General features: G+C 54.1%; 3 protein-coding genes across 3 annotated transcripts; 2 read left to right on the top strand and 1 right to left on the bottom strand.

The window, feature by feature from the left end:
• Nucleotides 1–1,108: 1,108 nt before the first annotated feature.
• On the top strand, nucleotides 1,109–2,469 carry COCSUDRAFT_61137 (GUN4-domain-containing protein; the record flags this gene model as incomplete). The annotated part of the gene is made up of 4 exons (XM_005650634.1): nucleotides 1,109–1,129; nucleotides 1,473–1,610; nucleotides 1,817–1,989; nucleotides 2,277–2,469. The coding sequence occupies 4 exons, from the start codon at nucleotides 1,109–1,111 to the stop codon at nucleotides 2,467–2,469; spliced, it is 525 nt and encodes a 174-aa protein (XP_005650691.1).
• A 1,016-nt stretch (nucleotides 2,470–3,485) lies between these two features.
• Nucleotides 3,486–14,296, bottom strand: COCSUDRAFT_61136 (hypothetical protein; the record flags this gene model as incomplete). Its single annotated transcript, XM_005650633.1, has 24 exons — nucleotides 3,486–3,738; nucleotides 4,103–4,269; nucleotides 4,594–4,776; nucleotides 5,157–5,267; nucleotides 5,750–6,031; nucleotides 6,308–6,497; nucleotides 6,861–7,033; nucleotides 7,467–7,622; nucleotides 7,908–7,994; nucleotides 8,220–8,355; nucleotides 8,614–8,752; nucleotides 9,112–9,254; nucleotides 9,592–9,719; nucleotides 10,039–10,212; nucleotides 10,397–10,495; nucleotides 10,775–10,921; nucleotides 11,176–11,379; nucleotides 11,575–11,751; nucleotides 12,096–12,248; nucleotides 12,381–12,464; nucleotides 12,774–12,900; nucleotides 13,250–13,386; nucleotides 13,683–13,969; nucleotides 14,197–14,296. The coding sequence occupies 24 exons, from the start codon at nucleotides 14,294–14,296 to the stop codon at nucleotides 3,486–3,488; spliced, it is 3,837 nt and encodes a 1,278-aa protein (XP_005650690.1).
• Nucleotides 14,297–14,809: 513 nt separating this feature from the next.
• On the top strand, nucleotides 14,810–15,971 carry COCSUDRAFT_52698 (hypothetical protein). Its single transcript, XM_005650632.1, has 3 exons — nucleotides 14,810–14,965; nucleotides 15,151–15,208; nucleotides 15,432–15,971. The coding sequence occupies exons 1-3, from the start codon at nucleotides 14,878–14,880 to the stop codon at nucleotides 15,634–15,636; spliced, it is 351 nt and encodes a 116-aa protein (XP_005650689.1). The 5' UTR covers nucleotides 14,810–14,877; the 3' UTR covers nucleotides 15,637–15,971.
• The last annotated feature ends 155 nt before the right edge of the window (nucleotides 15,972–16,126 follow it).

Below are 16,126 nucleotides of genomic sequence, written 5' to 3'. Positions count from 1 at the left end.
GCGAAGGCTGCGTACAAGTGGCATGCCTGAAAAGTTGCCTCTTACACCTGGGCCACAGGCATTTACCCTAAAAGTGACCCTTTGAATGGGGTATTATGAATTGCATCCACGTGGGACAATCTTCTAAGATTCGCTGAGGTGAAGTGTCATTCCTGCAGGCAGTCATCAACCAGGAGCCCTTCCAAAAATAAAAAATATTTCAGAAGTGAGCCATTGGGGTCCAGGCCTGTCATGGTGCGTGGGCTGCCGGTGCCATGCCCTAAGGATCAATCGTGACTCACATCGGATATGGATCTCAAATGATGTTGGCACCAGCGTGGCATTGTGACACCCACGGTGACCGTCAGTGGCTGCGGCAGTTGAGCAGCCTGCAGTCTGACACTCTGAGTTCTCACTGTCTTCTCAGAACACTGTTGGCACTTCAGAAAGAAATAATATTGAAGAGAAGTTCTGATCAAAGCAGCTTGCAAAGCAACTTTTGAAAAGATGTGTTGATTTCATGACAGCGGATAACGTATAGTGACTAAAGTGTATATGCAGCCATGATGTGAAACCAGGCCTGTAGTTTAAGCATAAAGGCCCAGTTTAGGGGGGGCGCACCCCCCGCTATGCGCAAAAGGTAAGCAGACATTGGAGGTTTGGAGGCCCTGCCGGCCAGCCGCGCTGAGCAGCACAAGCCCTCATGCCATGCTATGTTTCCCGGGGAAAAATGAATCCTCTGTACAGGCGTCTTTTGGGGCAGCAATGCATCAAAAATAATGCTACTTGCCTCAGAATAAAACAAGGTAGTACAAGAAATAGTATCAAATGCAAGAACTACAAGAAAGATTCAAATAAATTAAGTAATCGTCTGCTCTACTAACCTCAGCTGAACCAGCATGGCTGAAACCTCCAGGGAACGCCACCACCCGTGGTGGTGCTGCCACGCTGGACACGATAAGGCCAGGATTGAGTGGCGTGAACTTTTGTGCGTCAAGAACATCTGGGCAAGGAACAGCTCCAAGGAAAGCACAAGATTGTATCACCATTCAATACGCATCCCATCAAGGAAGTCTACTTATAACTAGAAATTGGTTGCAACACAATCGCAAACATGAGGGTGCTCCCTATGCAGAGTCCAGGCTGCAAGGTATACGCACACCATATTCCTAGCAGGTATAGTAATATTAGCAGATCATTAGACGCGAGCAGGCAATCAAAGAGCAGATCGCGGCAGCAGTCCTTTTGCAGAGCAGCATCTTCCGAAGTGAGCCTCTTCACAGACAGCGGCCTGTCAGGGCCTGGGCTCGGACTCAGCGGGCCAGGATCATCATCGAAAAAGCCATCTTTGAAGATCGAGGATGTCTCTTTGGAGTCCGAGGCGAGATTCGAAGCCTTCCTCCACACGGATGGTGATACCAGTTACGGTTTAATCATATCATGTGCAATTATGGAGCAGGTCTGGCTGTTTGATAGTTTGTGTGTCAGCACAGGCGGGACTTGACTACACAAAGCTGAGGGACCTCCTAGCAGAGGGCAAGTTCCAGGATGCTGACGATGAAACTCGCGCAGTGCTCATAAAGCTAGCAGGTCCAGGAGCCGTGGACAGGAAATGGGTGTACTTCTCGGAGGTGAGCGAGTGCCGCAGTCCATCTGAAAGTGCTTTAGTCTAAAAGTGCTCCACAGCAAGCTCTGTACCCCTGTCACCTCCACAGCCTGCTTTCCCTGTCGTCTGTCCCTCACTCGACTGTCACTTTGTCTGCCACGCTTTGATGGCCGTTTATTCCGGAATGTTGCAGCACACCGCCCATGCCTTGATGAGTAGATGCATGCGCAGGTGAAGTTCATCCCCGAGCAGGACCTGAGGGTGGTTGATGCGCTGTGGCGCGCGGGCAGCGACGGAAAATTCGGCTACAGCGCGCAGAAGGAGCTGTGGGTCCAGAACAGGCGCTACTGGGAGCGCCTATTCAAGGTCATCGATTGGACGCACGGCGAGCACAACTTCTACAGGTGCACATGCGCTGATCTCAAATATCACACCTTGTGATCAGCTGCTGTATACACAAGCAAGCAAGCAATGCCTGCATTTCTCAAGTTATACATCTATATTGCCTTGCTGGAGGCTGCACAGTTGAAGGTGTTCTGCGCATTGCTCTCACATACACAGAGGCCTGAATGCAGGGTAGCTTTAAACGTATAGCTCTGCCTGGAATGGTGGTGGTGGCTGTTTTAAAGAAGTTTTCTAATCTGGCCAGTGGCACTGCAGAAGATCAACGCTTGTTTTTTCCCTGGTGCAGGAAATGGCCAGCTGAGTTTGACTACTCAATCAACGCACCCAAGGGGCACCTGCCGCTGACCAATTGCCTGAGGGGCACTCAGCTGTTCAAGGCCATTCTGGAGCACCCAGCCTTCGAGCGGCCAGCAGAAAATGACTCCTCCTCACCCCAGCCCGACTGGCTCAATCAGACAGAGACCAAGCTCTCATTGTGAGTGCCGATCTGTGGCTGATTTTCTGCTCTCTTGGGTGATGCACCAACGCTTGAGATGGCCTTCAGACTCAAGTCCAACAATGGAGTCGCGCCCCTTGCCTGTTGATATCAATGGGCCAGAGCAGTGCTCAAAGGACGAAGAGGACATGGGCAACCTCTTCAAATGAATGAGATGTGATCCTGCTTGCATGGCCTGAAAGGCAACCCCCGCCAGTTCTTGACTTGCGCAAATAATAGCTGTTTACTCACCCAGGGTTGGGCCGTTCTGCACCAATTCTTTCAGGACTGTTGAGCTGCAACAGTTTTGTTGGAGGTGAAAAGCATACACCGTACTAATATAGATGTTGAAGAAAGAAGTTAGCATCGATTATGGATCTGAATAGATTTACAGATGCATGTGTGACCTAATCTATGGAAAATCTTGACCACTGACTCTTCATGTTGACGCACAGCTCTACGGCTCTCATAGATTTGCACACGCACATTATCGATGTTAATATGTATCTTTAATGAGGGGTCCTTTACATTGATCAAGTTCGGAACTTGAGATCCTGATTACTTGAAGTCTCGTAATCATGCACGTTATATCGCGCAGTTGCACATGCACAACAGAGGAAGCCCATTTCTGTCCTGGGAAGCCACTGCACACTGCAATCCGTGCACTGCATATGGAGTGTGAGCTGAGCAAAAGCAACAGTAAATTTACAAGTACGGCATTCATTCTGCGCAATGTCACTCATACTATGCATGGCAGCAAATCTTGAGACGATTCTGAGTAAATGATACAAACCTGCCCAATAAATACACTGAAGACGACAATCACCTAGCTATAAAACACTGGTCTGGGCATGTCGCGCCTTCCTTAAGCGAGTAAACTGGTTCACATTGTTGCATGGTTGATCCTCTGACAAGCCCACTGAGTTGTGACCTAAGCAAATTCGCGAAACGCCTGAAAAGGACAAGAGATGTCCTTCCATCCAATCTGCAGAGTGCAGATCAGTTCAAGGGGCTCTACAATCAGTGTTTTGGAGGCTTTGATGAAGCTGCTGGGGCTGCGGCATGCGAAGGCTCCGAGCCTGAATTGGCAGTTGCAGTGGTAATGGGGGGACCCGGTGGGCCGGCGGTGGCATCGAGGGCCCCCCGCTCGATCTTGCGGAAGAGCAGCTTAAGCTCGGGGAACAGGTTGACGAGGCCGATCTTGAGCAGGCCGTAGCCCAGCTGCTGCATGAAGGTGCGCGACTGCATCATCTCAAACAGGTCCGCCATGCCGCTGCAAACACAATAGCCCACATTCACGCCAGCCCTTTATAGGTTTCCTGAGGCGCAATTTTTTGTGGGCAGAACGCCAATAAGAGTTCAGGCGGGCAAGTTCCATAAGTCAACCTAGTGAGCTCGCCATTCAGCCGCTGCACGCACGCAGATGAAGCCTCGGTGTTCACCTGAACGCTTCCAAATACACATGCATGCTGACCCAAGAATTGTTTGATCGCCAACGGCAAGTGTACACGACCCGCGCCAGGGGACCCTCGTAATGTGGTTGCATGACAAGCACTTGCTCTTCTTCCATCTTCTGGCGCTCTGGTTCCTTGAGGTCAGCATTCCTCTTTCTGTAAAAAGTAGGTGGGGCGCTTTACCTGTGGTAGACCTGCTTGCCGACGACCCTGACAAGGGCGGGGGGTGCGCGCGCGAAGAGCAGCTCCCAGACGGCCTCGCGGATCTCGTCCTCGTCAATGGGCGGATCCCCGTGGGCCGCCAGAAAATTCTCCGCCGTCATCACCCACCGCTGCGCCGGCTTGCCCGCCTGCATGCCCACGATTGCTGTTAGCTGAATGCGTCCCAAAAACATTCGGTCAAGACGCGACGACTCATGAAGGCTGGGGGCATTTGCACAGAGCGCAGCAACAGCAGCCTCATGCATATGAAGATCAAGCACGGCTGGCTCCTCCCAGAAAGTAATTGAACATAATTATTTGTTCAACCTAGGATCTGGTGCACGTGAAATGTAAGGGCCTGTATTCAGGGAGCCCAGATCTCAGCACACTTATGATCCATGCACTGGTACTGCATGTTCCTACGGTAGTCTGCCAAGTCTGACAGCTGGCATGCTGCAAGAATCAGCGCGCACCGGGTGCTGATTTTCGGGGAGGGATTGGAACCAGGCGCCGCCGGGCCAGAGCTGGCGTTGCAGGTGGCAGAGGAGGCGCGCCAGGGTGTGCTCCTGGCGCAGCGCGCGCATGTTGCTCAGCAGCCACTCGTCTATCGCGCCGCCTGCCACCAGCGACAGCACCTGACGCGCCACGCCAAACACCTGCGCGCACATGCGCAGCGCTGACATCAGCAGAGTCAATGTGGCTGATGTTAGCGCAGTGATGTGGCTGATGTCAGCAGGGTTGCGCAGCTGAAGTCAGCAGCCTCCACCGCGATTGCTTGCAGCCTTAAGGCGTCCACCCAGGCAGGACATTATTGCTCTGCGAGATGTTTCTCCGGATGCATGCTGAGAACGCAAGGAGCCTGAAGTGGAGATGGAAGGAAGGCGAATTGCCAATCCCGTGAAGATTTGCATTGGTGTGTGCAGAGAAGGTGCAGAGGGCAAGGACAATGCTTCTCATGAAGGATTGAATGCCATTCCAAGTCCATTGATAGCTTTGATGGTTTTGATGCAGAATTCGAAGCCACAAGGGTGCCGACCTGTCTGCGGAAGAAGCCGCGCGATTGCAGCTCGAACAGCGTGTCCACTATGTCGTACAGCGGCGCGGAGATGCCAGCAGCCTCCTCCCAATCCGCCATGTCCGGATCATCCTGCACTTGCGCGCGCACTTAGCCACCGCTGTCCCGTCACTATTATGCAAGGCGGTGCGCACTGGTTATCTAGCATGCTTAATTTCTCAATGCGGTAGATCACAGATCCAGAATTAGGAGCCATTGTGGGGCCTGACGATCAGATCTGCCACAGTCAAATCCTGACCAATCTGATCTGCTCGTCCCCGCAAAAACTTTTAGAACTGGAGAAAAGGCATCCCCCAAGCTGAACATACAGAGCATTGATAAGGACACGCTCTGCGCAATATCATGTGAGAGGCACAGGCAGCTCACAAAATACCATTGAGCGCTGCTTTATCATTACTCTGCATTGCACCCCCAGCAAGTCCATAACGCGTTTGAATTTTTTCACATACTGATGACCCAACTCCCCTTAACAGCCGTGCACACTGCAATAGAACTATGCCCACAAAAGACAGAATGATGCCGCCATGCAACACTTGAAAGGAAATAGTGCGCACCCGCATGAGGTCAGGCACACGCAGCCCGGAGGGCGGCCCAACCGCCTCTATGTTGGCCGCAACGCTGGCAACGGACGGCGACTGCACAATGCCCCCAAAGCTGATGTGGCCAGTGTCCCCCCGCTGCGGGGGGCCCCGCGGCTTCGGCGGCGGGGGCTCCCCTGGCTGTGGCGGCTGGGGGGTGCCCCCCGTCGAGGGCGCCGATCGCGACAGCGCGGCCTCGTCCGCCTGCTGCTCTGAGGTGTCGGGGGCCTCGAGCGAGTTGGCCTTCTGCATTGATTCCTGGCCCCAGGCACACAGCTTAGGAGCTGCACAGTAGGTCATTCTGTGATTGTGCACATTTCTTCAGGCAAGGCATGTGCGCAATCACAGAATTGGCAAAGCTTGAAAGCCACAACGTCAAGCGTCAGACATGGTACACATGACGTCCCTTGTAGAGCATCAAGCGCCACGCCTGATGTGGGGTGTGTCTGTAACGATAGAGACGGGTGGCGGGGTCTCAAATCAAGGCGACAGAAACGTGAGAAAGCACAGAGCAGAGGGGGCCTGATGTGGCACCTGTCTGAAGCGCGTGACCTTGGCGGTGGAGGCAAGGTCCTGAGCGCTGCTGGAGTGGTGCAGCTGCTCGGTGTGCGGCGGCGTTGCCTCCGTCCTCCGCTGGACCTGGGTCCCACCGGCGGGCCCCCCTCTCTGCTGCTCCGCCGCCTGCCTGGTTGGCGAGTGGCCCCTGGAGCTGGCCGGTGTCGCACTGCAGAAAATTCATAGCACCGTTCACCAAAAGACCTACTTGTAGAAAGACATCAGGGGTGGCAAGAAACCTAACGCCATTACTCAGCTCACAGACTGTAGTTTCTTGGCGCTTGTGCATGCCAGGACACCGCAGAGAGGTCCAATTCGACTTTTGAAGCTTCACTGCTAACATTTTCATGGGCACACTTCACAGCGGAGAGGCACAGAAAATCGCAATGCAATATTAAACCTCTCCTTATTCAAGATGCACCCTCCCCTAATTCAAAGTCCTCACAGCAGAGGCTTCAGGAAGGCGCAAAAGCAGTGGCAATTCTTGTCTGATTTCTCTGTTATATTGAGAAATAAGAAGTGGCATATCCACCTGAGGGGGGTCTCGGTGGGGCTATTGGCTTGGCTCTGCAGGGAGGCGGGGCGGGAGTAGTGCAGCAGCTCCCCATGGAACTCCTCCACGGGAATGTCGTCCACGCTGAACGACGGCGCCGGCATCAACGCCGACGTTGGGAAATGCCGCGGCTCTGGCCTGTCTTCCGCGCCCTGTTACAATGCCACCTAGCTCAGCACATGTCCTAGAACAGAATTGCGGAATCAAGAAAGGCTCAAAACAAAATTCGCAAGCAAAAGCCTTGCGGGACAAGGTTTGTGCTGTGAACTTCCTTTTCAAGCCATTTCTTACCATTAAAGATGCAGGCTGGTTGGATTCCTGGATATCTGGCAATGGCTGGCACTCCATTCTAAAGGTAAGTGCCACTTCACCCAGTAAGGCCCCCAAGGCCAGTGCGGACAGGCAGTGCAAGCACAGTACCGTCATGATTAGATGCTTTCATGATGGACAGCAAAAAAGCAAGTAGCCTCTGTCAGCCGGTTCTTCTGGAGGATTTGCCTGAAGGGCAGGCGCAGACAAAACTCGCCAGCAGTACATTGTCTCAGGGGGAAGTACAAAAAACGGGAGTCTGTCAGATGAATACACCTGCAGCACCTGCTTCACGCCCTGCACCTGCCGAGCGCCGGCAGCCAGCAGCTGCCCGGCGCCGTTGATGAGGTCGGAGGGGCCGCTGATGCGCAGCATGCGCACACTCCCGCTGCCCGTCCCGCTGCTGCCTGCACTGCCCGGCGCATGCATCGCCTGCGCACACGTCAGCCAGCAACTCAGCCCCAGATCTTACACATCGTGCGGAGGAATCCTCAGGGACTCAGCAGATCACGCGGGGCATGTCCGTGGCTTCCGCAGTACACCCTTGCACGGGCGCTTGGCTTCCTTCAGCTGCACTGATTGCCAACTCCAGGGACAACTGCAATGCTGCAGGAGTCAAACGCTCATATAAGGGTCTACAGCGAGAAGCACCAGATGTGCTCCTACGTGCACACGACTTAAAATGGACATGGTAGGCAGCGCAAGCCTGAAAGGCACCTGGAAAGGGGGCGGCTGGGTTACAACGTCCTGGCCACCGCCATTTGCTTTCCTTCCGCCCCCCAAGTGCCGCAATTTTCCCAGGTCCTGAACAGCGCAGGTTCAGTTAAACAACATCCAAAACAACACGCTGTGTACACATGTGCGCTCACTGCTGGTGAAGGGAGTCAGTCCAACAATGTTGGGAGGTCCCCTTTGCAGCTGCGAATGCATTCGGCAAGGTGCCATGGAGCACAGCCAGAATGAGCTCCAATGATGCGGTAGATCTGTATCTCCAGCACGTTATCAAGGCAAGCAAGGCAGCAGGCGCACCCTGGAGAAGGACCGGGAGGCCCTGTGCATGGGCTGGCCGTCCAGGGAAACATCGGGAGCGTCCCCCCGGTTGCGCAGCCGCGCCATCGACTTGCGGCGCGTCATGTCCATCTCCTCCACCATGTCCCCCACCGCCCTGCGCAGAGGATCCAATTCAAGTGTCACACTCTGACTGAATATCCAAGGGGCACCCGGTATATGTACTTGTCACTCACATGTCAAGACAGCGTCTTTGGCACTGGCTCGGTGACAGGCAGTAGAATGCAAACATGCGACAAGACGACCAGGCAGGCCTCACGTATCTGTGGCAAATGCATGCAAGTGTCCTGAGGTAAGGGGTTGGAAGCTTTACTGAGGTCTTGAAACCTTTATTGACAGATCTCAAGCTAGTAACAGTTGAGTTAAGCAGCACCTGCGCATGGTTGTGTTGGCGCCCTGGATTTTGGCCGAGACAGATCGGAGGAAGCCGCCTTCGCTGTCCAGCGCATACAGCTCGCTCCACCTGCTCAGGAATTCCCACACCTCCTTGCACCCTGCACAAGCGCATCTCTGTCAGTATATTTCGCGATTGTTACTTGACTGGCCTGCTCTCATAAAGTCTGCCGCTGTGATTGGCAGACCACAGGGTGAACACCAGTCTTGAGGTGTACATGGACCCCAGGCCCCTTTATCTGCTGGTTGGCAGACATAGCAAAAAAATGATAACCTAGAGCACCTGCAGAAAATCAGGCACATGTCCTATTGTACAGATGTGATTGCCTATAGGAGGACAGGGGAGCCCCTAAAAATCACAGTGTCAGCAGCTGGGGAGCCCTTTGTGTGGATCACTTCGACGGCAGAGTGCACATACACACATGCCCCCTACTAGAGCAAGACGATCAGAGGTCAATACCTGCGACAACGGGGTTGGCGAGCAGGGCTTGCAGGTAGGCGTCGAGCTGCTGGCGACGGTCCTCCACAAACTCGACGCTGTGCTGCTGGCTGAATATGCGCTTGGCCGGCAGCCGCAGCCGGTACGCCGCCGACTCGCGCAGCCTGATGCAAGCCCACAATTGCTCATTTGAAATCAAATTCAAGCAAGAGATGGCCCGCCATGAGCCCATGCAGGGCAGGAAAGAGATCTGCAGAGATCCTATCGTCAGTGCCACAACAAATGCACTATGCAAACAGCGGTGCAGACGACATAATAAGTGGCCCAGTTTGGTCTCTAGGAGTATGTCTGCATTCAACCTGTAAGCTGGGGTTTGATCCACACAATGCAGTATTTGACATTTGAGCGCGCAAAGGGGACGGCCCAATGCGCGTTGAGGGAGCTCTGAGTAGTCTACGGCGCCACAAAATTCACACAGCAAGGGAACGGTGAGGAGCGCACGCGCGGTGCAGCGTCTCAAAGTTGCGGAAGCGCCGCGAGACGGTCCACTCGCCGGACGCGTCGGCGACGCGGATCTTGTAGAGTACCACGTCCTTGCTGCCCTCCGTGCACAGCTCCGCAGCCACCACCTGTGTGAGGGGACACAAGAAGACGCCACATCAGGCGCTGCACAAAATAAATGCCTACCTCTACCGCCTGGGGCCCCCCCATGCTGCAGATCTGAGATCATCAGACTTCTGGTGTCATGGGGCTTACTCGCATGGTCGGTCGTGCTGCCGCGGAGGTGCTAAGACCAAAAGAAATCTAAATACACACAAAGACATGCATTTTCGGGACGTTTCTCGCGCTCTGTGCAGCAGGTCCAGGCTGCGCAGAATTGTTGCCCAGACATTTCCCAGGCATGCTTTCTCCAATACGAGGCATCCAGTCAATAAGAAAGGCACCCACCCTGGCGAGTGGCTGCCCTATGAAGCAGTAGCGCTCTGTTCCAGGGGCCTGCGGCCCTTCAGGTATGTCCGGGTCGGGCGTGAAATTGCTGTCGGCAAACACCGCCGCGCCGGCCGTGCCGTTGGCTTCCCTTCGGCCCATATCACCGGGACCCAACCAGTCGCCCTCTGCTTCCTGCTCAAACACACACAGGACGTCTCAATAACCATTTAAAATGAGGTTGTGAAGGTACCCACAGTCTATGCTGTCCCTGTATGAAATCATTAGCCGAAACGCTGCCTTCCTCCCATGGAATGGAAGGCACGCCCAGAGGTTCAAAAGAATAGACATTTTGCATGCCGAGCTGTTGAATATGAACCTGGCCGTAGGCGGGGCTGGGGCTGTCGGCATGCGACATGCTGACCGATCTGCCGTGGCGCGAGCCGCCTGGATTAGCTGCCCGCCTTACCTGATACACCTGCATTCAAACGAAAGCCGCCCTGATATTACCCAACGGCCTTGCTGCTCCAACCATAGCAAGGAACCGTACAGCTTTCAAGCGTCACAACATTTGCCCACAAAAGAAGATATCAGATAAAGTATGCTCAAGTTTGGATGCTCCTCTTCATGGCTGGTCTTGACCAACAGACACATGCCTGCTCAAGATAGACACTACTTGAGCAGACAACTTCTCTTGTTGGACAAGACCAACCAATCGGGATACACAACGAAGCGACTATTGGAAGGGGGCGCGCACATCTTCCCAGTCATCAGAACCGTCGGAGCCGTCGCGCACGGATGAGCTGGCGGTGGCGCCCTCGTTGGAGCGCTGCTGCGGCGCTGCTGAGGCCGCCTCGCTCTGCGCCTTGTGCGGCTGCATCGGGCTGGGCGGCGCCTTGAACTTCTGCACCACAGCTCGTGTACTATGACGCAGATTACATAAGCATTGACTCAACTGTCTGTTAACAACAATACCAGATGCCGCCGCACCCTATACTTGATGCTTGGACAATCTGCCACACCAGCAACATGCCTGATAGCCAATATTAATCAGACAGCACATTCTTGACCAATTTCCAGAGATCGAGGCGACAGAAGCCTCAAGAAGGGCCGGCATTGGGGTTGCAAAAGCAGAAATAAAGCGAGTGGTGCGCGCACGTCTCGCTTGCCGGGGGACCAGTTGCGGCGATCCTTTCTGCTGGGGGAGGGACCGCGCGGGGAGGGCACAGCTTCCGAGCGGCTGCGCTGCAGGGCGGCGGCTCCGCGCTCACGCTGGGCCTGCTTGGCCGCTCGCACCGACGCCGCGTGGCTGTCCTCGGCCGCCGCGCTCTGCCGCGCCCGCTGCTCTATGTCCTGCTGCGCCTGCAGCGCCGGGAAAACCAATCGCATGGAAGCTAGAAATTTATAAAGAAGGTATATGTCGACACATCCTCAGATTGACTGCTATGCTGCCGTTTCAGATGGTCAGTAGCTCAAACAGGTGTTGGGAGGGCTATGCTTCACAGCTCGGCCATTCTAGAGCAGAATCAAAGACGATATGAGGTTTCCGAAAGGAACATTACGCAGATGCAGCAGATTAGGGAGATAGGTGGGACCCATCAGGAGAAGGTGACACAACAGGTCGCGTGCCTTGGTGAGGGGCTCGGCGCTGCTGGCAGCCACTGCTGCAGCGGCCAGCTCCTCCACTCCCAGAGGCTTTCGCTCCACCTTCTCCCTCAGCAGCGACAGGATGAGCTGCACAGGGCAGCGCAAGGTGAGTATCATTGCGAGCGCTATCGTGCTTCTTGTTCCCATAAAACCACCAAATCTTGTGCAACTTTTTTGGGCTGGATTACTCCCTCTGTGGCCACCTTGAAATTTCACTTGATACATCTGGGCGCTCACAAGGTACTCTAATATGCATGCAGGTGCACCCCTTGGTCTACCTGCATCTTCATGTAGAGTTGGGCACGTGTATACGGCGTATGGTCACAATGTTTTCACAGCATGGCACCGGCTATCTGCGTAGGAGAGTGCGCATCACAAAGATCAGGGGAGCCGCTATCAAGCAGGAAGTGAAATGTGAGATGAGCGCAGACCTTGTTGGCGGTGTAGGGGTTGAAGAAGAACATGAGGCAGCGCAGAACGCAGGAGCTCAGCAGCTCGCGTGCGACGCTTCGCAGGATGGGCTTCGCATGGTCATGCCGCTCCAGCATGAAAGCCACCAGCCCCTCTGAGATGTGCCGCATCACCTGCAGGGACATAACGAAATCCTATCAATAATCCTGATTTAAGGAGCGCTGCAAAGCTTGTCATGCTCTGCCAAAAGACGTAGCCTTCCCAAATCCCCAGCGTCTTGTAGGCAAGTGAAGAGAGTAGCACACCTTGTAGTGGCCGAGCGTGGCGGAGCCGTCCGGGGAGGGCGGGTACAGCGCGGGGTGCAGGTTGCAGTCCGCCTTCATTTCCGCCTGCAGCGGCCCCCAACATCTCTCTTTACCTGCTTGAGATGCAGTGATTCTGGGATGATGACATCACAATTCAATGAAGTTCCTTTCAGCACTACGACATTGTCTTGAATGTCTGTTACTCTAATAAAACCCAAGGCCTCAGATGAGCTCTTAGCTGTGCAACAACACCTTATTACATGACACAAAGCAGGGATTTTAAGACAGTCCTGGCTCGGTTTATAAATGCAACCGTCAACCCAACCGTCTATGGTTAATGAAGGGTTGCAAGTCACATCAAAATAGAAAGCGGATGAATTTGAAGGGGGAGACCTGCAGCGCGCGTTCGCGAGCCTCCAGGGGCATGACTCGCCACGCGTCGTGGTCCAAGCCGGCCAGGATGCTGTCGCGCGTGTCGCGGTAGAGCATGATCTGCTCCATGAACAGCGCGCTCACGTCCCTGCACAGCAGTGCAGTTCCCATCAATTCCCTGACGATATGCCTGTCTAACGCACCAGAGCTTTTGCACATGGAGAGAGCGTGTGTAACTGCACTGCATCATGTGAAGTGTTCTCTACCGATGACTTCACCTGCTCCCGTAACGCAGACTCTGTATGTTGGACCAAGGCATTGCTGAGCAGAAGTGCAAGGACAAGTGCAATCTCTAAATGCAAGACAATGTCTGCATCCACCATAGGGATAAGATCTGCTGGCTGGGACATGTAGCTGCTGGTGTCCAGATCATATCAACTTCACAGGGGATGCTGCGCCCTTGAAAGCATCCAAAACTCCGCGAGGGAGGTGCTCACCCCAGCAGCATCTTGCGCACGTCTGCACGGCGTGCGCGGCCGGCCAGTTCGCCAAACGCCGTATTCAGTATGCGGCGGATTTCCCTCGGGAACTCCCGGTCCGGTGTCAGCACCGCGTACCATGTGTCATACACAAACTGCAGCACATGCAGCAAAGAATTACAGTCATGTTCTGAAGTCAGAAGCATGACAATATTCTACCAGGCAGGTTCCCCTATAGAAAAGTACAAGGCCCACGCCCATGCATTTACTCGAGCATTTGAGATTTTCTGCTGCAGTGCATGCAGACGAAGTAAGCTCGATCATGTGGTTCTTGCTGCCCGTGAGAAGCAGCACAGCCTCGCATGGAACCAGATGCATGCATGCACCCAGTAAATGGTTTTGAGGGTGAATTAAGGCCTCTTTGTGCCAACATGGTCAGGTGGATACGCACCTCCTGGATGATGCTGCCGCAGAGAGTCTCCCAGGCATGCTCCACGACTGGGGATCCGACCTGCTCCCTCCACTTGGTATCTGACTTGTTGGACGCCGGTGGGGGCACTGAGGCTGTGTATGTGGCACCCTCCGACCCAAACTCCTCTGACTCTTTCCTGCCCCTCCGGTAAAATGCTGATGTCCCATTGCTGCGCGCTCGGATCTCCACTTGTAGACTGAGCCAGTACAGACCAGCCACGGCAGCAAGGGCCAATGGCACGTTCAGCCATAGGCTCTTGCTTGTGTCTGCGAGCCAACCACACCTGTTTCAACGCTGTGACAGCATCCACAGTCCCCACCAGGAGCAAAGTGCATCACGTTGTCTTGTCCACAAGACGCACACAGACTCAAAGCCTCCCATGTAAGAGCAGCACAACTAAATTGACCTAAAACGCAGGTTTGGAAAGTATCTGTGGCATCCATCTACTTGTGCAAGAGTAATTCTTGGGCCGATGCATGGGACGGGAGCGTACGTGTGAGGGCCAAGGCAAGAATGAAGGACAGGAACAGAAATTTGACCAGCTGGTGGATAGAGCGTTCCACAACATAAGTAGCGTCCAAAGGCGTCTTCATCCCACCATTCCTAGCAGCTTCTGCTAGTCCTTTGACCGATGCACTCACAAAGACCCTGGCACCTCCCAGAATTACCAGGGTGCATCTCTACTCCCATACTTGATTTTCTTGTGCTATGCGCACCGAAAAATGGATGATCCAAGGTTGCGAACGCAACTTAACAGCTCTCAGCAAGGAATAAATAAGGAAATGTTTGGAATATCACAGGAAAGAGACGGTCATGCGACCGCAATGCGCGCACCTTGCTTCTCATAATGCTTGCCATTCAAATACGTTCGCATAGTACACTTCGTTGATGGGTCACAGCAGCTGCTTCATCGAAATTTCTTTTCCTGAATCCATGGAACTTCACTGGTCCTTCTCGTTTCCGCCAGGCGAAACAGTGCAGCATTCGCCAACAAAAATGTCGCCAGTTTCGCCAGAGCACGCGCCTGATCAGGCGCCCTGCTTAGAATCCTGCTCTTATCCTCCAGCGATCGACTCGATCGAGCCACGGAGCTCTGGTGCATTTCGCGGCTTCTGTCCATCTCGTCCAGCCTAATCTCAGCTTTACCGCTTTTCGGACCACAGAACCTGCTGAGATGGCCGCTGCAGTGTTCGCTCCCTCCGCCTCTCTGGTGTCAGCACCCAAGGCTGTGGTGTCCAGGAAGAGCATCGCTGGTGCCGCAGGTAAATGCCTTGCCTGCATGCACAGGATTCCCAGCAGACCTGGGGCTTCTAAAGATGCCTCTTCCATCACTCCAGGAGGCTACCATTTGCAGCGCTGTTCGGGCAGCTTCCAAGTTCAAGAAGAAGTCTGGAGTAAGAAGAGTTGAAGTCTCTTTGCCTTACATCTTTCTATGCATGTCGTGCAGTTGTTCCCCGTGCTACCCGCCCAGCCGTGTGCCGCGTGAGCCGGACAGTCAGCGCCAGGTATTTCCTGGCCGAGATGGGCAGTGCAAGAGTCGTGCGATTTACTGCATTTCAAACTTTTGTTTTGTGTGCTGGAAGTGACATCTTTGGCAAATGTTGGAATACACTCTTTAATTTGTTTACTGCATGTCAAGAAAGCGTGATGAAAGAGCAGGGCAGCTCTGATGTTGGGCACTGCACAGAGACACTGTCCCTGATCATTTTGTTCTCGGGTGTTGTGCAGCGCGCAGAAGCAGACTCTGGCAGTTCCTGCAGCTCTGACCGTTGCCATGGGTGCTGCTCTCTCAAGCCCTCTGGCTGCCCAGGCCGCTGTGACCCCATCGTTGAAGAACCTGATCAACTCCGTGATTGCTGGAGGCGTGGTGCTGGGAGTGATTGTGGCTGGTGTCACAGCCGTGTCTGGCTTCGACCCCGTGACCCGCAAGTGAGAGGTCGAGAGTGCCAGCGCGCGCTCTACAGAATTTGACAGTTGCATTGCCGAGAAGATGATAGACTATGTGATGAAGAGAACTCCAATAGACGTGGAAATGTTGGGAAGCACGCTCGTGCATGCGCTTGCATGAACCTGCAGCTCTTTGGTAGGCACTTGACACAGACTTGCAGTTGCATATCGGTCATGGACCATTAGTGATGGGCCAGCTTGGCATCGCTAGTGCTGTGTTGCTCAGCACGCTGATAGTGCAAGAACAAATTGTCAGAGCGCAGCTTGTGCAGTGCAGAGCCTGAATGTGCTGGGAGCCTGTAATGCCAAGGTTGTTGGGATAAATTTGGGCCGCTGCATCAGCACTGCAAAGGTCACAGCATGCATGCGAGCACACTGATATTTTTGACATCACATGCGAGCACAATGGTTCCTGTTCATCAGAACACGCGTGTGTCGAGTTTTAACACACCTGCGTGCGGCGTTTTCAATCAGCC

This window comes from Coccomyxa subellipsoidea (assembly GCF_000258705.1).
Source record: "Coccomyxa subellipsoidea C-169, whole genome shotgun sequence".
Classification (NCBI taxonomy): Eukaryota; Viridiplantae; Chlorophyta; class Trebouxiophyceae; family Coccomyxaceae; genus Coccomyxa; species Coccomyxa subellipsoidea.
This window is presented reverse-complemented; position numbering and strand designations above follow the sequence as displayed.

What these genes read in the sequence shown, in the direction of transcription:
- COCSUDRAFT_52698 (XM_005650632.1), top strand. Translation starts at nt 14,878, where the DNA reads ATGGCCGCTGCAGTGTTCGCTCCCTCCGCCTCTCTGGTGTCAGCACCC. An exon ending in GAGCATCGCTGGTGCCGCAG is followed by an intron (nt 14,966 to 15,150) that starts GTAAATGCCTTG and finishes CATGTCGTGCAG; the next exon opens with TTGTTCCCCGTGCTACCCGC. An exon ending in AGCCGGACAGTCAGCGCCAG is followed by an intron (nt 15,209 to 15,431) that starts GTATTTCCTGGC and finishes GGTGTTGTGCAG; the next exon opens with CGCGCAGAAGCAGACTCTGG.